This window comes from Prionailurus bengalensis, chromosome B3 (assembly GCF_016509475.1).
Source record: "Prionailurus bengalensis isolate Pbe53 chromosome B3, Fcat_Pben_1.1_paternal_pri, whole genome shotgun sequence".
NCBI classification, from domain to species: Eukaryota; Metazoa; Chordata; class Mammalia; order Carnivora; family Felidae; genus Prionailurus; species Prionailurus bengalensis.
The window spans coordinates 29,542,030-29,565,867 of NC_057355.1; the positions used below are offsets into that span (position 1 = coordinate 29,542,030).

Consider the following 23,838-nt stretch of genomic DNA (forward strand, 5'->3'; position numbering starts at 1 on the left):
TCCATTTTGAGTTTATTTTTGTGTATGGTGTAAGAAAGTGGTCCAGGTTCATTCTTCTGCATGTTGCTGTCCAGTCTTCCCAGCACCACTTGCTGAAGAGACTGTCTTGATTCCATTGGATATTCTTTCCTGCTTTGTCAAAGATTAGTTGGCCATTATGTTTGTGGGTCCATTTCTGGGTTATCTATTCTGTTCCATCGATCTGAGTGGCTGTTCTTGTGCCATTTGTTTGTTTTTTGTTTCCTAGGACCTTGTATGGTATCTAGCACAAAGTGCTACAGGTGACCATAGTATGAACTGATATATATTTGAGGATCTCTCAGATCTAGACACTTGACTGAACCATGTAAAATAATGAGAATAAATACTGTTATTACCATCTCTGTTATATATCCTCTGGCCTCTTTTATATCACACGAGAAGAAAGGGACATATGTCAGGGTAGTGTGCTCGGCTCCAGCTCTACTTCTGGAGTATAGGCTAGAGAACAGCACCAAAGACTGTTGGAACTTTCTGTCCAGTTTTACAACTCTACAGATATAAGCTGACAAAAAAACTCCCAAGTAATGGCAGGGAGTGGAGTGAGATTTCTTGTTAGTTTATATCTGAGAAGGTGAGAGAGCAAGCATGGAAATAATTAGACATGTTCTGTTTGCTTCTGATCCAAAATACAGTTTGTGGTTCTACACAAAGTCATCATCAATCAACCAACAATGCATTATTTATAAGAAAACAACCTTCAGCAGAAGTGGTTCAAGTCAGAGAAACAGTGGCAGAGTTTTGTTCTGAAAGGCTGTAATTGTCAATCAGTCTTTTTAAGTTACCTGAGTTATTTGGTTTGGGAGATTACCACTGTTATTTCTTCCCTAATACCTTCCTCCTTTATAGAGGATCTGGTAACTATAATAATATATAATAATATATGTGAAAATGTATGTCCTTTCTCCCGGAAAGCCCATTAGAATTACACTGAAGCGCTTGGGGGCAAGGCTGTGGCTATGTTGCCTGGACGAGAATGCAGGGTTGCTGCATCACACAGTAGCCCAAGGGAGAATGTAGGGACAGAATAGCATTTATCAACCGAGGAGCTAGGTTCTACAGTGACCAAAGGAGATGGGGAAATTGAATGGGATAAAGCAAATGAGAGAAAGTCCAGGGAGGTTAAAAGTCAGGTGCTGTAGGGGCGCCTGGGTATCTCAGTCAGTTAAGCATCCAACTTCAGCTCAGGTCATGATCTCAAGGTTCATGAGTTTGCGCCCCATGTTGGGCTCTATGCTGACAGCTCAGAGCCTGGAGTCTGCTTCGGATTCTGTGTCTCCCTCTCTCTCTGCCTCATCCACGATCCTGCTCTGTCTCTCTCTCACTCTCTCAAAAATAAATAAACATTAAAAAAAGTTTTAAAAACCTGTTGGGATGAGCACTAGGTGTTGTATAGAAACCACTTTGACAATAAATTATATTTAATATAAAGAATTAAAAGAAAAGTTAAGTGCTATAAGATAAATCGTTGTAGACCCAAAGGACCTAGTACTTTCTAGCAATAAATATGCTTGGGGAGAGAGGGCAGGCAGATGGAAGGGATATGTGAACAAAATAATCAAGGGTAAGAAAGATACTGAATGAAACAACTGTTCCCAAGAAAGCACTACAAGAAACCAGCAGAAATATAAGAACTGTTTTGAGACAAATGAAGAAGAAGGCATTCTCTTTTCTATTAACCTACCATAAGCTTCAGAGCAACAAATTTCATGGATTTTTCAAACTGGAGATCAGTGCTGATCACAGAAAAGCTGCAGATAGGTGGGGCAGGTAAGTGATTAACACCAAATGGAACCCTATTGGGAAATTAAATGTCCTACTTGATTCAAGATGCATGAGGAAAAAAGAGTTCAGATGTCAAAACAGGAGTAAATTTCCCTGGAGAAAAGGTGACCTTAGCAGGGTTGACCTTGAACAGGTGTCAGAAATCGCTACATTTGTGTAGTGCAAAGCACACAGGTTTTGGCAGTCCAGCAAGACCTGAGTTCCAATCTCAAATCTCCTACTTACTTGTAAATCTATCTATTAAATAAACTTAGGCAAAGCACTTAACCTCCCTGAGCATTTTCACCAACTACAAAGTCTAATTAGAAATCCTACACTTCAAGGGCTGCAAAGCCTCTACTACATTACAATACCTTACACATAATGAGTGCTCCATAAATGGTAGCTATTACTGTTTTAAGTCCAAATCAAATTTAAAACAAGAGAGGACCTGAAATAGGAGAATTCTCAGAAATTCTTGATTTGGGAATAGTTGACAGCAAGAAAGTTATAAAAGCTTGGACACTACATATTCTAATATCAAATATCTAAATATCAATAATGACAGATGAGCTCTAACTGTATTGCTTTTCATTAACAGGATTTTTCTTCTCTGTGGTACAAAATGTAGTGTATTTATTGCCAAGAATTTATGGACGGTATCATGAGAACATGCCATCATATGGCCCCTGAGATTTAAATTATTTTAATGTAACTTTTTTTTAAAGAATAAAGTTTGAAGAAGTCTAGCAATTTTACCTGATGAGGTCCTGAACTCGACTGTTAAAAGTATCACCTTGTGAGGGTTTGTTTTTCATTTCCTGTGTCGATATTTTTGGTGTATCTGGCTGGCTGTTTCCATCTGGTCGATTGGCAATCAGGCAGCTAAAAACCACAGCACTGACTTTGAGAAGTCCAGTTGTCAAACCTTCAAAAAGTTGCTTATTTGTATTTCTTCCCAAAATAGCATTATTTTCATCTGGAACATAAACCTAGATGGAAAAAAAATACAGTAATTATATTTCAGGAAAACCACCAGAAGTGGACAGAGATAATGTGGAACATTTCTGGAATCATAAATAATTTTGAAATTGTAGAAGTGGCTAGCTAAATATTAGAGTGTTGGTTCTGAAGTTAGATTGCTGAGTTCAAGTCTCAGCTTTATCCTTGCTAGTTGAGCGACCTTGGGCATGTTGCTACTTCAATGCTTCAATATATTCTCATTTATAAAAGAGGGACAACAACAGTGCCTATATCATAAGATTCTAGTGAGGATTAAATGAGTTAATCCACATAAAATGCTTAGCTCATGCCAAGGCATACAGTAAGTGCTCAAGAAATAGTATTTATTCAATTGAATACATTATATTAACAATTTATATGAGCCCAGAAAATGAACCAATTGGTAAACTGACAACATTGTTTTCTTGTTAAAGTGAATTCTAAAAATATCTAATCTGAATTCCTCTATTAAAATCAAATTCGTATTTCTTATTACAGAATGGTAAAACAGTTTTTGCCTAATACTTAGTATCATATTCAGCTATTCTTGTATATAGTTTACAAGAAGTAACATGGTTAAAAGTTGGGACTAGGAGTCAGAACCTGGGCTTAGTTTCTGACTCTACAGTTACATGGTCTTAGACAAATTCCTTAACCTTTCTGTGTCTCTATTTCCTCAATTGTGAAATGAGGATAATCATAATCATAGCAGTAAATCAACACGTGTAAATTCTTAGAACAATGTCTGGCACATAGGTAAGCCCCACAGAAGTGTTATCTGTTACTACATTTCTACTCTTAGTATGATTCCTACTATTACCATGAGTAAATACTACTGTATATGAATAACAGTTCTCACAGAGAAGGATGACTTAAGAAGTACAATGGCTAGGGGTGCCTGGGTAGCTCAGTTTGTTAAGTGTAAGCTCAGATCATGATCTCATGGTTCGTGAGATTGAGCCCCATGTTGGGCTCTGCACTAACAGTGTAGAGCCTGCTTGTGATTCTCTTTCTCTGCCTCTTCCCTGCTCTTTCTCTCTCTCAAAATAAGTAAGTAAATAAACATTAAAAAAAAGTACAATGGCTGGATATATAATTACCAGGCTGGGAGCTCTGTGCCCTTGGTCTGTAAGGGTCACTCTTCCCAGGGAGAGGAGGGGTTGACTCCTAAAAGCCTTACTACCAAGAAAGGGGCAGAGACAATAAGCTAAGGGTGGGAAGAAGAGGTCTGGATGGAATCAGATGGTACTGTACTCAAGATCTACTTTTTCTTCTAGGAGATTACATGACTCAAAGTGACAATTTTACATTTCTGAGACTTGGTTTCTGTATCTGCCTACCTACTAAGACTACTATAAAGTTCAAATGAGATGATGAGTAGAAAAACACCTGGCAAATTATTACACTTCAAATGCACTTAGTATAATCAGCCTTTGCTTATCCTCACTCTTCACCTGCACCAGTCCTATCAAAAGAGGAATAAATACTCACTTGGATTAAAAAAAAGAGGATCTTTATAAACACAAGCTAATGTCCTCTTCATTCCTTTCTGTTGTTAATTTAGACATGCCATGAAAGTCACTTTTCTGAGAATAGCCTGTTTAAGACTGCTGACCATAAGTTCTATCTGACCATGGAGCCATTCCTAAACCCAAGTAATTACAGCAGAATCTTTCTGCAGTCTATGCTCCAATTAACTGATGAAAGCTCCCTTTGAAACTCTATAGTAGTTATAAAACAGTCACACAAACTTTCAATTGTGACTAGTGTAACCTAGCCTATCCCAATATAGCAGGTGGTATATGAGAATGGAATTTGAACCTAGGATTTCTATGTAAGTCAGGATGAGCTGGGTTATGCTGCAGTGAAACACTCCTCAAAAATTTCAGTGGCTTCAAACAATAAAGTTTTATTTTTCATTCAAATGACATGTTCGTCTCAGGCCAGCTGGGGCTCTGTTCTGCGTCCTTGTCTTTACTCTGGAGTGACAAAGCAAGTACCATTTATAGCAACAACAACCAATAGAACTTTCTAAGATGATGCAAGTTTTTAAGTCTACACTGTTCTATATCTGCACTAGTCACATGTGGCTGTTGAGCACTAGAAATGTGGTTAGTGTGATACAGGGATTATATTTTTAAATTTAATTAATTTTAACTTTAATATTGGCTAGTGTATCAGGCAGTATAGAGCACTATAGGTCACAGTGGCAGAGAAGAGAAAAAATCTCTGTAAGGTCTTGAATCAACATTAAATGCATTACCTGAAAGTGATCTTCTCATTTTTGCTCACACCTTATTGGCTAGAATAATCATACCATCCAACCCAACCACAAGAGAACCAAGAAATGTCATCCAACTGTGTACTTGGAAAGAGGAAGAGAGGCAGGACATTTGGTCCGTGGTACTATTGACTGCATGATATTGTTTCTTCCATTATGCCTACACAAATATCATTCATGGTTAAGTTCTTTAGCATATGATGATTACATTTACTTTCTTATACAAATTTTTGGTCTCAGGTAACTTTTTTCATATGCTGAATTTCCTATTTATCTGTCATTAATTCATTGTCAATCTTTCTGGTTACAGTGAAATTTCCTCTCAAGTTCAGACACAGCAGAAATTGTTGATTCTTTTTCTCCCCCCACATTCCCCCTGAAACCTACAACACCCCTGCACTAATATGCACTGTCTGCTCTGTAGGCCCGTGACACAACTCTCCTCTTGGGATTGCCCTTCATCTTCATCTTAAGAATTCCTTCCACCCCTTCCTGGGTTAGATTCTCTTGTTTCTTGGATTCCATGTCTTTTTTTCTTCCCATTCTCTCATTTTGTTGAGGAATATATTCCAACAAGTTCCTAAGAAAGGCTGCATGGAAAGAAAAATTTTGAGACCAGTGAGTCTTTATAGATCTTTATTTCATCCTTATACTTGAATGATGGTTTGGCTGAATGGAGGATTCTTGGTTGCAACTACTTTTCCTTCAGAGTTGTGAAAGACTGCTCCGTTATTTCCTACTCCAAGGGCTGTCATTAAAAGGTCCAAACAAATTCTAATATTTTTGTACATGGTCTGTTTTGTCCTCTCTAGAAACTTTCAGGAACTTCTTATCCCTGATTTCCTGTGTCTTGGTATAGGTTCTCCTTCTCCTTCTTCCTTCGTGTGTGTGTGTGTGTGTGTGTGTGTGTGTGTGTGTCTGTGTGTGTGTGTACAAAAACTCAGTACTCTTTTCAATCTGAAAACCATGTGTTTCACTTATGGGGAAATTTCTTGCATTATTTCCTTGCTAATTTCTTCCCACTCACTTTTCTCTGCTGGACTTTGGTCCTGAACTGAGCCTGTAATTTTCTTATATTTTGTTTTCTTCAGCTTTTCACCTCTTTACATTTTGTCCTACTTCTTAGGTGATTTCCTTAACTTTATTTTCCAGTCCTTCTACTGAGTTTTTCATTTCATCTATTGTATTTCTAATTTTCAGGAGCTATTTTCAGGAGCTATCCCTGTATGTTTTGTTTTTATAGTATTTTTTGTTTCATGGATATGTTTCTCATCTCTGTGAAGTTATGCTTTTTTAAGATTTTCTTCTGTTTCTTACATGGTCTCTGTTTCCTGTTGAGTTCTTTCTCTTTAGGTTGTAAGCTTTCCATAAATAAGTGGCAATGTAGGGCTTTCTGTTCATACTCAAGACTGATGCATAGATTAGTTTATCACAATCTTGATCCAATCACAAGATGGACACACACTCTGTGTGAAGGGCTTCAATTTAGATGACTAAACAGAGACCCAGCTTTTCCACTGGGAAATCCCAACTATTAGTAGTATAGGTATGTTCTCCCAGGAGAGTTAGTTTCAGAAGAATGAAATCCTATATCTTCTAAGCCTGGAGTATATAACATGGCCTATCCATTTTTGCAGAGATCCATAGAAGAAGGAGGCCGAGTGTCTCACTATTTAGAGAATAGATTTTCACTTAGTCATTTTGTTTTTGTAGGATTTTTTGTGTCTGTATATGGTGTCCCTGTACCTGGAGAAACTTTAGGTTTCAAACTTGTTTCTGCCACCATTGAGGGGAGTGTCACTTGGCGGTACACAGAGCACATGAAATCTAGGGTATCTAAACTGTCTCTTGTTTAGACTTTCAACCAATTACCCTCTTTCGAGCCCCACTTGTATCCTCATTTTCTGAGATACTTGGTGACTCTAATTCTTGAACCTTATGGGGTTCTGTGGCACAAATTTTCTTCTGGCATTTTTCTTCCATTAATTTAGGTTTTAGCTTTTAGACAACTGTCCTTTAAGTATATGCTTCCCAGATTAAAACATATTTGCTTTCCTTTTCTTTCTATTTTCTTTGTTTTTGAGGATTCAGGCCTATATCTATCCACTATTAGTGGGGCCCTCCCGGCAGAGAAAATATAACTTGTGTTTTCAAGTTGGCCACATTTTAAAATTAACTCAATAAATCCACTAAAAACACAACTTTCTTTTTCTTTTACACACTACAGAAAGAATAGGAGAAATACATTTCTGGGTAATGTCAGTTTCTTCATCATCACAAAATTTCATAATCCTTTCTTTTCAAAACCTTGTACTGATTTTCATCATTATTTCAAATAAAACACTATGCATGTGTATTTAGTAATCTTTCACTTAATTAGAAGTACTTCATCCATTTATTTCATCTTTGAAGAATATAGTTTGAGAATTAATAAAAAATTAAAAAAAACCTGAGGTACCAAAATTAATGACATTTATTTAATCACCTGCTTATCTAACATTTGAGTATCTACTACATACATGATCAAGGGATCAGAGTGATGCTCTGCTCACCTTATGGGTCATTCAGACCCTACAGACTCTGATTTTATAAACAAATGTAAGAGGCTGTGGTTTCATGGTTTACAGAGGAACAGAAAAAACAATATAAAAGAAGAAAGTGGTGACTATTTTAGAGGCAGGCAGTAGCAAAAGGTGACACTAATTCTGGAAGCACAAGAAAGGACAGATATGAGTGCAAAAAAGGTATTACAACATGAGACTCAGTTGTCTTTATTAGACTTACTCATCTTTATTTCCTCTGAAATTATCATTTAGTATATATCAGTATAACTGCTTATGCTCAAAATGACAACCTAAAGATACTAAAAAAAAAAAAAAGGATAAATTGTGAACAATACTCACTGGGAGAGAGGAAGAGAAGGAAGGACAGAGACTAACATCTATGAGGTTTTTCTACGAAGTCAAACATGGTGAAGCATTTTTCCTGTATCATAACATTTAATTTTTACAGATTGAGAATTCAAGTTCAGAGATATCAAGGACATGCCCAAGTTTCACAGCTAATTAAAGGAAGGTCCAGTACTTGAACCTGAATTTAATAGACTTTAAAGCCCGTGTGCACTGACTCCTCACATTGGGTATCTCTTTTACTGAAGATTCAGCAGAAACTTTCTCTTTGGTGGAGGGAAGTAAAAACTGATCATGGGCCAAACAATGTCTTTCTGATGTCTCTTCCATTAAAAAAAAAAAAAAAGAATTCCATAAGTGCTTTATTCTTGGCCAAAGGGCAAGAATACATTATATTTAAGGACTGTTGGGATAATTCTGGATGAAATATACTAATCTCATTATCCAGAAACTATCAATGTGGTTTAAACATCAAATGTCACTTCTTCATCAGCCCTAAGAAAATAAGCTCGGTGTAAAGTAAATCAGATATATTTTTACAATATGCCTATATTCTCTGTCCATAGCTGGTAACTTTTGATTTTCTATTTCATTGGGGCTTTCTACTTAATTTTAGAATTACCATTTGGCAGTTTCTTCATAAAGTAAACACAAACTGAAAAACCTCCCTAACAATCTGGCAGTCATATGAAGAACGCTCGTGGCCTGCAGGAGCCTAGCTTCCCTTGTTAGGCCTGCTGCAGTGAATCCTGGGACTTCAGACCTAGGTCAAAAGGATGTCACTGTACTGAACAGTCTTTTACTTTCTCCCCACAATTTACTATTTTCCAACAGTCTAAGTTAGCCTGACATTCAGTTCAGCTCCTTATCATATTTTTACATAGAATTTTGTGTTTGTACGTGTATTTTCTCATTTAGTATTGATCCTTTCACTGCTGAGAAGAGAATTTTCTTTTGCTTGTAACCTTTACTGAAGTCTTTTTTGTGTTTCATCAGGACATTTTATTCAAGTGGTCACAGAAATTCTCCTTATCCTTCTATATAGACTTTTATTTTCCTGCTTTTAAATCATTTAACAGCAACAATTTAATAGGAAACCAATGTTTCATCTAGGAAAGAATTTCAAAATTGCCTAAGTTAAGGTAAGGAGGGGCTTATTTTCAGTGAGACAGAAAGGTTCTTTCTAAGTCTTCAAAAATGAGATTTGATAAAAAGAAACTTGCAGGGGAAAGTATCTACACTGTAAAGGATAATGTATTCAGAGCACTACTCTACACTGTTGTCTTTTGTCTAGTTGGGTATCGCTGTTACTTGCCAGAGGTAAAATAACTCATTAGCAGCCTGCTCTTTTGGGACACTTAGTAGATGAAAGGCACACCTAGAGTTCTAATACATGTTTACAGACCAACACTAGAGTTTAACTTCCTTCCAGCACAGTTGCGGGCCAAGGGCACATTGCAAGTTGAGGAGCCTGCCCTTTAGGAAAGGTGTGCTAGCAACATCCTCCCCTCCCCCCTGCTCACTGCCCCGATCTATTGCACACCTGGCTTACCTGAGTCTGGAACACATTCCATCCTGGGGTGGGTGGTCTCTGAAGGGCAGGGGAATGTCACCTTCCCAGCATGCACCAGTGCTTATAACTATCACCTGGTGGTATGTACCTGACCTGGCCTGGGAAAAAACAGAGCTGTGTAGCTTTTGGCTCTTCTGAATCTGTCACTCCTGAGGCAGAAATCTAAAACCACAATTTTTCTCCAATGGATGAAAGGCATTTCCCTTAGTATATTTCTTCAAAATACACTTGTGGTCATTACCTTACAGTAGCAAATTACAGGTTGACTTCATGTACATATTCTTACTATAAAGTTTCCCCTTCCTCTCAAAAGATATTTTAGCTTCTTAAAATCTACAGGTATTTCATATAGTTTTAGATCTAGAAAGAATTTCTGAATCAAATTTTTTCATTTTATATTTGAGAAAATCATGGTCCAGAGGAGGAAAATTTCCTGAGGATAAAGAAACTGTCAAGGTTGGAATAAGTACTGTGTGTCTTCTCTAAACCTACTCCAAGGAGAAATCCAATATTTATGGGACCAAACCGTGAGGCAAAGTGTTTTGGCAAAATTAAGTTAAAAGTCACTGTCACTTTTAAAAGGCAAATTTACATTTTTCCTCCCACTACCTCACACTATCAAAGTAATTTCAAAAACTTCCTACATTCTTCTTTGCAATACAGAAAGATGCTTTTCTTAGTAGTACAAATCCATCCTTTTGTAACGTGATTTCCCGAGAGAGAAAATTAACTTGGTAATCAGTGGTAATTCTATCCAGATAATTTTTAGTATTGTGAAGTTGGGTTTATGTATTTTTAAGTTGTACAGTGTGTTTGTTCACAATGGTAAGAATATGATTTAAGTTCACTGAGAACCAATAGAAGATTGTTTAGAAATACAGGCCTACATCAAGAACCAAGAATAATTTCAAATAAACAACCTAACCTTACACCTGAAGGAGCTAGAGAAAAGAACAAATGAAGCCTAAAGCCAGCAAAAGGAAGGAAATAATAAAGATTAGAGCAGAAATAAGTGAAAGAGAAACTAAAAAACCACAATAAATAGATCAATAAAACTAGGAGATAGTTACTTGAAAAAAATTAGAAACACTGATAAACCTCTAGACTTATCAAAAAGAAAAGAAAAAGGACCCAAATAAAATCACAAATGAGAGAGGAGAAATAACAACCAACACCACAGAGATACAAGCGATTCTAAGAGAATATTATGAAAAACCATATGCCAACAAATGGGACAACCTGAAAGAAATGTATAAAAATTCCCCAAAAACAAAATCCAGGGCCAGATGGCTTCACAGGCAAATTCTATCAAACATTTAAAGAGGAATTAATAGCTATTCTTCTCAAACTATTCCAAAAATAGAAAAGGAAGGAAAAACTTCTAAAGTCACTCTATGAGGCAGCATTTCCCTGATACCAAAACCAGACAAAGACTCCACTAAAAAAGAGAACTCCAGGCTACTATCCCTGAAGAACATGGATGCAAAAATTCTCAAGAAAATACTAGCAAACTGAATCCAATAATGCATCAAGAGAATCATTCACCATGATCAAATGGGATTTATTTCTAGGTTGAAAGGGTGGTTCAATATTCCCCAATCAGTCATTGTGATACACCACATTAATAAAAGGATAAGAACCATATGATCATTTCAAGAGATGCAGAAAAAGCATCTCACAAATATCCACTTATGACAAAAACTCTCAACAAAGTAGGTTTAGAGAGAATACCTCAACATACCTCAATATAACAAAGACCATATATGAAAAATCCACAGCTAAAATCATCTTCAATGGGGAAAAACTGGGAGCTTTTCCTCTATGATCAGGAACATGACAGAGATGTCCACCCTCACCACTGTTATTTAACATATTACTGGAAGTCCTAGCCACAGCCATCACACAATAAAATGAAATAAAAAGGCATCCAAATTGGTAAGGAAGAAGTGAAACTTTCACTATTTGCCCACTGTCACTTCACAGGGACTTCTCTTGTAGTAATAACGGTAGTGAAAGAGGCGGCAGTGGTAAGAACAGCTGACAATTAGCGATCAGCTAACAATGTAAGACACTGTGCTAACTACTTCACCCAGATCATCACACTTAATCCACACAATATTCCCACAGACCAGTACTGCTGTTCCTATTTTCAGAAAAGAAATCCAGGGTTTAGAGAGGTTAAATACGGCAGAGTAAGGGCCTCAATCCAGGCAGCCCCCCTGCTGAGCCTGAGTCTTTAACTACTTTACTACACTGTACTGAGGGTTAATCAAGATGACATGTGAAAGTGCTTGGAAATTAGAGCACTAAACAAGTGTGAGGGAATTTTTATTGCCACTTTCAGATACTTAGACAAGTGACCACAATTAGCTTTCATCCAATGTTAATAGTTTAAATATTGCTTCCCCTTGTAGCAGCTATTCAAAAGACAATGCTTCATATTCAGCAAAAGCTGCAAAAGTACCTGTGAAGGTGTTTTTGTTAAATATGAAATTTATTGTCAAATTGGTTTCCATACAACACCCAGTGCTCATCCCAACAGGTGCCCTCCTCAATGCCCATCACCCACCCTCCACTCACTCCCACTCCCCATCAACCCTCAGTTTATTCTCAGTTTTTAAGAGTCTCTTATGGTTTGCCTCCTTCCCTCTCTGTAACTTTTCCCCTCCCCCATGGTCTTCTGTTAAGTTTCTCAGGATCCACATAAGAGTGAAAACATATGGTATCTATCTTTCTCTGTATGACTTATTTCACTTAGCATAACACTCTCCAGTTCCATCCACATTGCTACAAGAGGCCATATTTCATTCTTTCTCCTTGCCAAGTAGTATTCCATTGTATATATAAACCACAACTTCTTTATCCATTCATCAGTTGATGGACATTTAGGCTCTTTCCATAATTTGGCTATTGGTGAAAGTGCTGCTATAAACATTGGGGTAAAAGTGCCCCTATGCATCAGCACTCCTGTATCCCTTGGGTAAATTCCTAGCAGTGCTATTGCGGGGTCATAGGGTAGATCTATTTTTAATTTTTTGAGGAAGCTCCACACTGTTTTCCAGAGTGGCTGCACCAGTTTGCATTCTCACCAACAGCGCAAGAGGGTTCCCCGTTTCTCCACATCCTTGCCAGCATCTGTAGTCACTTGAGTTGTTCATTTTAGCCACTCTGACCGGCGTGAGGTGGTACCTCAGTGTGGTTTTGATTTGTATTTCCCTGATGAGGAGTGATGTTGAGCATCTTTTCATGTGTCTGTTGGCCATGTGGATGTCTTCTTTAGAAAAGTGTCTATTCATGTCTTCTGCCCATTTCTTCACTGGATTATTTCTTTTTTGGGTGTGGAGTTTGGTGAGTTCTTTATAGATTTTGGATACTAGCCCTTGGTCTGATAGGTCATTTGCAAATGTATTTTCCCATTCCGTTGGTTGCCTTTTAGTTTCGTTGATGGTTTCCTTTGCAGTACAGAAGATTTTTATCTTCACGAGGTCCCAATAGTTCATTTTTGCTTTTGTTTCCCTGGCCTTCGGAGATGTGTCGAGTAAGGAGTTGCTATGGCTGAGCTCAAAGAGGTTGTTGCCTGTTTTCTCCTCTAGGGTTCTGATGGTTTCTTGTCTCACATTCAGGTCCTTCATCCATTCTTACTTTATTTTTGTGTATGGTATAAGAAAGTGGTCTAGTTTCATTCTTCTGCATGTTGCTGTCTAGTTCTCCCAGCACCATTGGTTAAAGAGACTGTCTTTTTTCCATTGGATATTCTTTCCTGCTTTGTCAAAGATTAGTTGGCCATACTTTTGTGGGTCACTGGAGAGACTCTATTCTATTCCATTGGTCTACATGTCTGTTTTCATGGCAAAACCATGCTGTCTTAATGATTATAGGTTTGTAGTAGAGGCTAAAGTCTGGGATTGTGATGCCTCCCACTTTGGTCTTCTTCTTTAATACTACTTTGGCTATTCGGGGTCTTTTGTGGTTCCATACAAATTTTAGGATTGCTTGTTCTGGCTTCGAGAAGAATGCTGGTACAACTTTGATTGGGATTGCATTGAATGTGGAGATAGCTTTGGGTAGTATTGACATTTTAACAATATTTATTCTTCCAATCTATGAGCACGGAATGTTTTTCCATTTTTTTGTGTCTTCTTCAATTTCCTTCATAAGCTTTCTACAGTTTTCAACATACAGATCTTTTACATCTCTGGTTAGGTTTATTCCTAGGTACTTTATGATTCTTGGTGCAATTGTGAATGGTATTAGTTTCTTTATTTGTCTTTCTGTTGCTTCATTATTAATGTATAAAAATGCAATTGATTTCTGTACATTGATTTGTATCCTGCAACTTTGCTGAATTCATGTATCAGTTCTAGCAGACTTTTGGTGGAGTCTATCGGGTTTTCCATGCATAGTATCATGTCATCTGCAAAAAGTGAAAGCTTGACTTCATCTTTGCCAATTTTGATGCCTTCGATTTCCTTTTGTTGTCTGATTGCTGATGCTAGAACTTCCAACGCTATATTAAACAACAGCGGTGAGAGTGGACATCCCTGTCATGTTCCTGATCTCAGGGGAAATGCTCTCAGTTTTTCCCCATTGAGGATGACATTAGCTGTGGGCTTTCATATATGGCTTTTATGATGTGTAAGTGTGTTCCTTCTATCCCAACTTTCTCGAGGGTTTTATTAAGAAAGGATGCTGTATTTTGTCAAATGTTTTTTCTGCATCGATTGACAGGATCATATGGTTCTTTTCTTTTCTTTTACTAATGTTATGTCTCACATTGATTGATTTGTGAATACTGAACCAGCCCTGCAGCCCAGGAATGAATCCCACTTGATCATGGTGAATAATTCTTTTTATATGCCGTTGAATTTGATTTGCTAGTATCTTGTTGAGAATTTTTGCATCCATGTTCATCAGCGATATTGGCCTGTAATTCTCTTCTTTTGCTGGGTCTCTGTCTGGTTTGGGAATCAAAGTAATGCTGGCTTCATAGAAAGAGTCTGGAGTTTTCCTTCCCTTTTTCTTTTTTGGAACAGCTTGAGAAGGATAGGTATTAACTCTGCTTTAAATGTCTGGTAGAATTCCCCAGGGAAGCCATCTGGTCCTGGACTCTTATTTGTTGGGAGATTTTTGATAACTGATTCAATTTTTTCACTGGTTATGGGTCTTTTCAAGTTTTCTCTTTCTTCCTGTTTGAGTTTTGGAAGTGTCAGGGTGCGTAAGAATTTGTCCGTTTCTTCTAGGTTGTCCAGTTTGTTGGCATATAATTTTTCATAGTATTCCCTGATAATTGCTTGTATTATGAGGGATTGGTTGTAAAAATTCCGTTTTCATTCATGATTTTATCTATTTGGGCCTCTCCCTTTTCTTTTTGAGAAGCCTGGCTAGAGGTGTATCAATTTTGTTTATTTTTTCAAAAAACCAACTCTTGGTTTCATTGATCTGCTCTACAGGTTTTTTTTTTTGGTTCTATATTGTTTACTTCTGCTCTGATCTTTATTACTTCTCTTCTTCTGCTGGGTTTGGGGTATCTTTGCTGTTCTGCTTCTATTTCCTTTAGGTGTGCTGTTAGATTTTGTATTTGGGATTTTTCTTGTTTCTTGAGATAGGCCTGATTGCAATGTATTTTCCTCTCAGGACTGCCTTTGATGCATCCCAAAGCATTTGGATTGTTGTATTTTCATTTTCATTTGTTTCCATATATTTTTAAATTTCTTCTCTAATCGCCTGGTTGACCCATTCATTCTTTAGTAGGGTGTTCTTTAACCTCCACACTTTTGGAGGTTTTCCAAACTTTTTCCTGTGGTTGATTTCAAGTTTCACAGCATTGTGGTCTGAAAGTGTGCATGGTATGATCTCAATTCTTTTATACTTATGAAGGGCTGTTTTGTGACCCAGTATGTGATCTATCTTGGAGAATGTTCCATGTGCACTCGAGAAGAAAGTATCTTCTGTTGCTTTGGGATGCAGAGTTCTAAATATATCTGTCAAGTCCATCTGATCCAATGTATCATTCAGGGCCCTTGTTTCTTTATTGATCCTGTGTCCAGATGATCTCTCCATTGTTGTATATGGAGAATTAAAGTCCCCTGCAATTACCACATTCTTATCAATAAGGTTGCTCATGTCTGTGATTCTTTTATATAATTGGGGGCTCCCGTATTCGGCACATTGACATTTATAATTGTTAGCTCTTCCTGATGGATAGACTGTGTAATTATCATATAATGCCCTTCTTCAACTCTTGTTACAGCCTTTAATTTAAAGTCTAGTTTGTCTGATAAAAGTATGGCTACTCCAGCTTTCTTTTGACTTCCAGTTGCATGATACATAGTTCTCCATCCCCTCACTTTCAATCTGAAGGTGTCCTCAGGTCTAAAATGAATCTCTTATAGAGAGCAAATAGATGGGTCTTGTTTTTTCTAATCCATTCTGATACCCTATGTGTTTTCGTTGGAGAATTTAGTCCATTTACATTCAGTGTTATTTTTCAAAGATACGGGTTCAGAGTCATTGTGATGCCTGTAGGTTTCGTGCTTGTAGTGATGTCTCTGCTACTTTGTAGTCCTTGCAACATTTTACTCACAGAGTCGCCCTTAGTATCTCTTGTAGGGCTGGTTTAGTGGTGATGAATTCCTTTAGTTTTCATTTGTTTGGGAAAACCTTTATCTCTCCTTCTGTCCTGAATCACACACTTGCTGGATAAAGGATTCTTGGCTGCATATTTTTTCTGTTCATCACATTGAAGGTTTCCTGCCATTCCTTTCTGGCCTGCCAAGTTTCAGCAGGTAGGTTTGGCACTCCCCTATGTGTCTACTTTTGTATGTTAGGGCCCGTTTATCCCTAGCTGCTTTCAGAATTCTCTCTTTATCCTTGTATTTTGCCAGTTTCACTATGATATGTTGTACAGAAGATCGATTCAAGTTATTTCTACAGGGGGTTCTCTGCACCTTTTGGATTTCAATGCTTGCTTCCTTCCCCAGATCAGGGAAGTTCTCAGCTAGGATTTGTTCAAGTACACCTTCAGCCCCTTTCTCTCTCTCGTCTTCTTCTGGAATTCCTATGATATGGATATTGTTCCGTTTGATTGCATCACTTAGTTCTCTAATTCTCCCTTCAGACTCCTGGATTTTTTTCTCTCTTTTTCTCAGCTTCCTCTTTTCCCATAACTTTATCTTCGAATTCACCTATTCTCTCCTCTGCCCCTTCAATCTGTGCTATGGCCACCTCCATTTTATTTTGCACCTCATTTATGGCATTTTTAAATTCCTCGTGACTATTTTTTAGTCCCTTGATCTCTGTAGCAATAGATTCTCTGCTGTCCTCTATGCTTTTTGCAAGCGCAGTGATTAATTTTATGACTGTTATTCTAAATTCTTGTTCCGTTGTATTGCTTAAATCGGTTTTGATCAATTGGTTAGCTGTCGCTACTTCCTGGAGTTTCTTTTGAGGAGAATTCTTCTGTTTCATCACTTTGGGTAGTCCCTGCGGTAGCTCCAAACTGCAGGGCACTTCCCCTGTGCTGCCCGGGGTAACTTGTGTTGGTGGGTGGGGCCGCAGTCAGATCCCATGTCTGCCCCAGCCCACAGCTAGGGCCACAGTCAGACTGGTGTGTACCTTATCTTCCCCCCTCCCAGGGGCAGGACTCACTGTGGGGTGGTGTGGCCCCTGTCTGGGCTGTTTACACGTTGCCAGGCTTGTGCTGCTTCAATGGGATCTGGCCAAGGACTTATTAGATGGGGTGGATCTGCAAGGTGCATAGGGGTGGAAGGGGCAGGCTCAGCTAGCTTTGTTGGTGGTGGTCCCCTGCGGGAGGGGCCCTGCAGCACCAGGAGGGAGGCAGGTCAGTTGGAGGGATGGACCCATAGAAGCACAGCATTGGGTGTTTGCCTGGTGCAAACAAGTTTGGTGATGGGAACTGGTTCCCTTTGGAATTTCGGCTGGGGTATGGGAGAGGGAGATGGCGATTGCCAGCACCTTTGTTCCCCTGTTGAGCTGAGCTCTGTCTTCTGGGCTCAACAACTCTCCCTCCTGGCATTCTCTTGCCCTCCCTACTCTCCGAGAGCAGAGCTGTTGACTTTTAACATCCCAGATGTTAAGTCCTGCTGGCTGTCAGAACTCACAGAGTCTGGCCCCTCTGCTTTTGCAAGCCAGACTTCGGGGGTTCTTCCTTGCCTGTAGGGCTGCCCCTCCACTACCCCACCTCCCTCCCACCAGTCCGTGCAGCATGCACCGCCTCTCTGCCCATTGTACCCTCTTCTGTGGGTCTCTTGTCTACACTTGGGTCTCAAGAGTCCATTCTGCTAGTCTTCCAGGGGTTTTTTGGGATATTTTTAGGCCCATGTGGGTGGAATCTAAGTGATCACCAGGACAAGGTGAGCCCAGTGTCCCCCTATGCTGCCATCTTTTCTCTATGAATTGAAGGTTTTTTTTTAATTTTTAACATTTATTCAGTTTTGAAGACAGCATAAGCAGGAGAGGGGGAAAGAGAGAGGGAGACAGAATCTGAAGCAGACTCCAGGATCTGAGCTGTCAGCACAGAGCCTGATGCAGGGCAGGACTTGAATTCACAAATCGTGAGATCATGATATGAGCTGAAGTTGGACGCTTAACCAACTAAGCCACCCAGGCACCCTAGAAGTACCTGTGAAGTGTTTAAAGGTAGAACGTCAGGAAAATACACATATATATATCTTTCTCATAGATATTTCTACATTTTGCACATATAGGATTGAGAGCAGAATTTTGGTTTTATATCTTCAGAAAGGTTTAAGTAGAAACATGGGGAATGACTTGTTATGGATAACCACTGAGCCATGCTATCTACTTTATAGAAAGATTAACATTTTGGAGGAACTTGTTCAGTTTAAGTAAGTATGTATATGTGGATCATAAAATAGATAAATTCACATAAGAAAGGACATGAATATCATCCATATTTCACCTGTATTTGAAATAACAGTATAATTCTCTGCCCCACAAAACCCATTAGCTTACAACAATTTCTTTCATTCACTTATCAAATATTTTTCAAATACTATGTCCTAGGCTCTGTGACAAGCTCAGTGGGTGAGGATAAAGACAAAGCTCTGTTCTCAAGAGTTCACTGGTGGGGCATCTGGGGGCCTTAGTCAGTTGAGTGTTTGTTGATTTCCCTGACTCTTGATTTCAGCTCAGGTCATGATCTTATGGTTCCTGGGATTCAGCCTGCTTGGGATTCTCTCTCTCCCTCTCTCTCTACCACTCCCCTGCTCTTTCTCTCTCTTTCTCTCTCAAAAATAAACTTAAAAAAAAAAACAGAGTTCATTGGTAAGTATACCATAGTAGAATTTCATGTTATAGGTACAGCAACCCTAGAAATAAACTCATGGCACTGCAAGGACTGGAACACAAGGAACATTGCCCAGAGGGATAAGTCATGAGCTGAGTCTCACAGCCAGAACCTAGCTTGGTGGGGTGGTGGTGGTGTGGGCAGCAGAGTGCACACAAGGAAACAGCATGAAAGAAGGAATCAGTGTGTGTGTACATTCAGAGAGCCTCAAGTTGCTGGGTGTAGCCAGAGTATTGGGAAATAAGACTATCAGATCACAAAGGCCACGTATGCGTCATTAAGGAATTTTGCTCTTAATCTAGACAGTGATGTGTTAGCCAATGAAAGATTCATTTCAGAAAGAGGATTTGTCACAATGTGTAGGCTATTATAGAAGAGGTTAAAATTAATGGCTAAAATTAATGGTTAAAATTAAGGGAAGGAGGCTACTGTACTGCTACAAGTGAGAGATGATGGGGAATGGAGAATAATCTGATTAAATTGCATATTTAGGGAATGGGAAGGAAGGAGTTATTTACAAGGATAGGGAATACAGGAGAAGGGAGGAGGGCAGGCCTAGTTTTGGACATGCTAAGTTCTGGATCCTGGGTATGGAGATGCTTATTTGGGATCACCAGTGTATGTATAATAGTTGAAGCCATAAACACAAAATTGTCCATGAAGGTGGTACATCTTAAGGGGAAGAGAAGAAAAACTCAAAAAGAAATCCTAGGAAACATCAACATTTGGAAAATGTCCAGAGGGGGACATATACCAAAGAAGGGGAGATTTTGAACTTGGAAGTCACTGGTGATCTTGGTGAAAGCACTTTGAGTAGAATGGTGGGAGAAAAAGCCAAAGTACAGTGGGTAGAAAGTGAATGTGTAGTGTTGGGGCACCTGGGTGGCTCAGGTCATGATCTCATGGTTCATAAGTTCAAGCCCCACAATGGGCTCTCTGCTGTCAGTGCAGAGCATGCTTTGGATCCTCTGTCTCCCTCACTCTCTGCCCCTCCCCCGCTCATGGTTTTTCTTTTTTTTTTTTTTTAACGTTTATTTATTTTTTGAGACAGAGAGAGAGAGACAGAGCATGAACGGGGGAGGGGCAGAGAGAGAGGGAGACACAGAATCAGAAGCAAGCTCCAGGCTCTGAGCTGTCAGCAGAGAGCCTAATGTGGAACTTGAGTTCGTGAACCATGAGATCATTACCTGAGTTGAAGTCAGACACTTAACTGGCTGAGCCATCCAGGCACCCCTTCTTACATGTTTAATTTTTTAAATGTTTATTTCCAACCTTTTTGTTAGGAAGGAATCTCTCTTTCCTCTAACTTCTCAGAACACCTGATCTTTATTTTGCTTACAGGATTCTTTGCTTTGGCATTCATGTTTCATTTTCTAGACCAGAGGATGGTGCATATTTTCTACACAGGGCCAGAAAATAAATATTTTATGTTTTGCATATCACACAGTCTCTATCGCAATGACTCAACCCTACCCTGTAGACAGAGAGCAGCCATATGTAATGAATGGGTGTGGTTATGTTCCAATAAAACTTTATTTACAAACAAGTGATGGTTTGACCTGTGGATCTTAGTTTGCTGACCCTTGTGCTAGACTATAAGGTTCTTGAGAGCAACTTCCACACTATTTTCTTTCTGCATTCTTTGTGATATCTAGTAATAGTATATTCTTGGCTGAAGAGGGCATACAAATAATTTGAATATATTGTGTTTACTTAAAAATAGGAGGAAAGAAAATCAACAGCCATTACCTTTATGTTGTTCGTATCAAGAAAAAAATGAGAGAATGAATATGAAATCATATGAAGATGTACAGGCATTAGCCCCCTTGGCTTGCTTCTCCCCTCAATAATCAGAGTCTTTACATCACTATATTTTGGACAGAGTATTTTTTCCTCTTCTAAATCTAGGGAAAAATAAATTTCACTGGGCATGCAATGCCAAAAGTCAAACGACCCTTCTGTATGTACACAAAATCACATTTCTCCCAAATTTTTGTTTTGAAAAATGTCAAGCTGTCAGAAATGTTGGAGAAGAGGAGACAATGAACTATACTCTTTACCTAGACTCACTGGTTGATGTTTTGCCACATGTGCAAAAGCACATTTAAAAAATAAATTTTATTATAAACTGCATCCATTTTAAGTATATACTTCAATCAGTTTTGACAAATGTTATGTGTCCATGTAAGAACCACCCTAATCAAGATGAAGAATATTTTCATCATCCACAAAAGTTCCCTTGTGCTCCTCCACATTTGAGGCTCTGGGTAACCGCTGATCTGCTTTGTGTCATAGATTATTTTGTATCTTCTAAAATTTCAAATAACTAGAATCATATGGTAGACTTTTGAATGTGGCTTTTTTCCCTACTCTGAATAATGCTTCCATGAATTCTAATTCATCCATGTTGTTCAATGTATTAATAATGATTCCTTTTTATTGCTAAATATTATTCCATTGTACAGATATACCACAATTTATCAATTCACCTGTTGGTGGTGTGTTGTTTAGGGATTTTAGTTATTTATGAATATGGCTGCTAAGAGCATTCTTATGCAAGTCTTTTTTTGTGAAGAATTATTTTCATTTTTCTTGGATAAAAAGCTAAGAGTGAAATTGCTAGGCTGTAGGGTTAAGTGTAAGTTTATAATAAATTGCCAAACTCAAATCACACTTTTTAAAACACAGGAATTTGTTAATTTATTTGTCAAGATTCAAGAGAAAGCAAGTTATCTTTCAAGGAACACAACCACATACTGAAGTGTACAGATTTAATGGACTCTCATTTGCTGCAGTCAGAGGTGTTAATGAGACCTAATATTGCTGCTTTTACTTCTCTAACCAGACTGCTTTCACAGGTGAGAACGAACTGAGCAAGAGCAGAGGCCAACCACAAAGAATGCTTTTTCCCACATCTCATAAACCCCAGGAGGAGTGGGAAAGGGCACAGAAACAGGAACTTAGCTCTGTGTATGACCATTTTAATGTCTGGGGTTACTGTTTTCTTTCATTTATTGAAAAAGCCAGAAAGCCTTCTGCCTGATGTCCTGCTATGTCTAAGTACAAATATAAGGACATTGGGATGTAAGCTTCAGGAGGGCAGGTGGAGAGACTGCATTATTACAGGGTGCTGGGAAAGGGCTAAATAGGATTTCTCTGTATTTGTCTTTCCCACTTCTACCCACAGCCCACACGTGACCACTAGTAGTCTCTTTCTATCCTCTCTCCTTCCTCAGCCCTCCCCTTGTTTCTGTTCTCATTCTCTTTCTGGGTCTCATTCTTATCTTCCTTTTGGTCTCAGTCTTCTGTTTTCTCTCACCTTTCTGTATTCTCAATGTGTGCACACCTGTGTGTGTGTATGACTCTTAACCTTTCTAGGTTTCTTTATCTGAGGCTTCTGTTCCCACTCTCCTCTTCCTGAACAGAAGTTACCAAATCTGTATCTTCAGACTTGTTAGACATAAGGTATATACTATTGGAACTATTCCTAAACTAATAGAACTATTGCTTTGCAATTGTTGATGGTGGACTTTGTACTTCTCATCTGTGGTTTTTTTAATTGCAGCTAGAACATTCTACTACAGGGTCCCATCTGAGACTGGGACTGCACATTTTATCAATCTCCATGTTAAAGAACAATACTGTGTTCAAATGAGCACAAAATCTACACTGAATAGCTCTCAGCTCCTTTAAAAAATTTTTATAAACAGCTGTGTTAATAATTTCTCTGCAAGTATTACAAATGTGTTTCATTTATATAACTAGATACACAGTCTACCATGAAAGCTTTTCTTTCCTTTCATAGGAACAATCATTTTTCCAATAAGGAAATCTTTGTAAGTTCAAGGCCATATTTAAGCCCCAAGAAATAAGCCTTGGTATATAAATTACCAGTGTCTCAGCCACTAGGGTCAATGCACGCAGCTGACGGAAACCATATAACTCTTATCAAATCATTCCAGGTTTTAGGACTTCTATTTTTCCTTAAATTTTTTTTTTAATGTTTATTTATTTTTGAGAGAGAGCACGAGTGGGGGAGGGGCAGAGAGAGAGATACACACAGAATCTGAAGCAGGCTCCAGGCTTTGAGCTGTCAGCACAGAGCCTGACCTGGGCCTGAACCCACGGACTGGGAGTTCATGACCTGAGACGAAATCAGACGCCCAACTGACTGAGCCACCTATGCACCCCTGCACTTCTTTGAAAATATATGTGTGTGATGGAGTGCCTGGGTGGTTCAGTTGGTTGAGCATCCGACTCTTGATTTCAGTTCATGTTAGGATCTCATGGTTTGTGGGATTGAGTCCTACATCAGGCTCTGGGCTGACAGACTGTGATTTTCTCTCTCCCTCTCTCTCTCTCTGCAACCCCTTCTCCTCCCTCCCGCTCACACACACACGCATGCTATCAAAAGAAATAAACATTTAGGAAATGTGTGTTTGTGTGTGTATAAAATCTCAAACTTCAGAAAAGCTGGTATCTAGAATCATGCTACACCTAGTTGTTGTGTCTCTTTTCTACCCATCTAAAAAACTGCTCAGTGTGATCTTGAACTTTCATGATTTTGACACTTTTGAAGATTATAGATTATTGAAGAATGTCTCACAGTTTGGGTATGTTTTCTGTTTCCTCATGATTAGATTCAGATTATGTATCTTTGACAGCCATATCACAGAAGTGATGCTATGTTCTCACTGCAGCCTATCAAGTGGCAGACAATTTTGATTTGTGCATTATTGACAATATATACTTTGATCACTTAATAAGGTGGCATGAGCCAGGTTTTTCCACTATAAAGTTTCTCTCATTTTGTAATGAATAACACTTGTAATGTTAACTATATTGGAATTAAAATATTTAATTAAAAAACAAGAATAAATACAAATTAAAAAAAAGAACACTAATAAAAAGATCCATTAATTGCAACACTGGGTATTCACCC

The 23,838-nt window shown here is 38.5% G+C and overlaps 1 protein-coding gene across 3 annotated transcripts in view; it reads right to left on the reverse strand.

Moving 5' to 3' along the window:
- Positions 1 to 23,838, reverse strand: part of SCAPER (S-phase cyclin A associated protein in the ER) — a 535,605-nt gene that overhangs the window by 91,220 nt on the left and 420,547 nt on the right. For all 3 annotated transcript variants that reach the window (XM_043554938.1, XM_043554936.1, XM_043554937.1), the window contains exon 26: positions 2,563 to 2,795. In XM_043554938.1, coding sequence (XP_043410873.1) covers positions 2,563 to 2,795 — 233 coding nt within the window. The remainder of the gene's footprint in view (positions 1 to 2,562; positions 2,796 to 23,838) is intronic.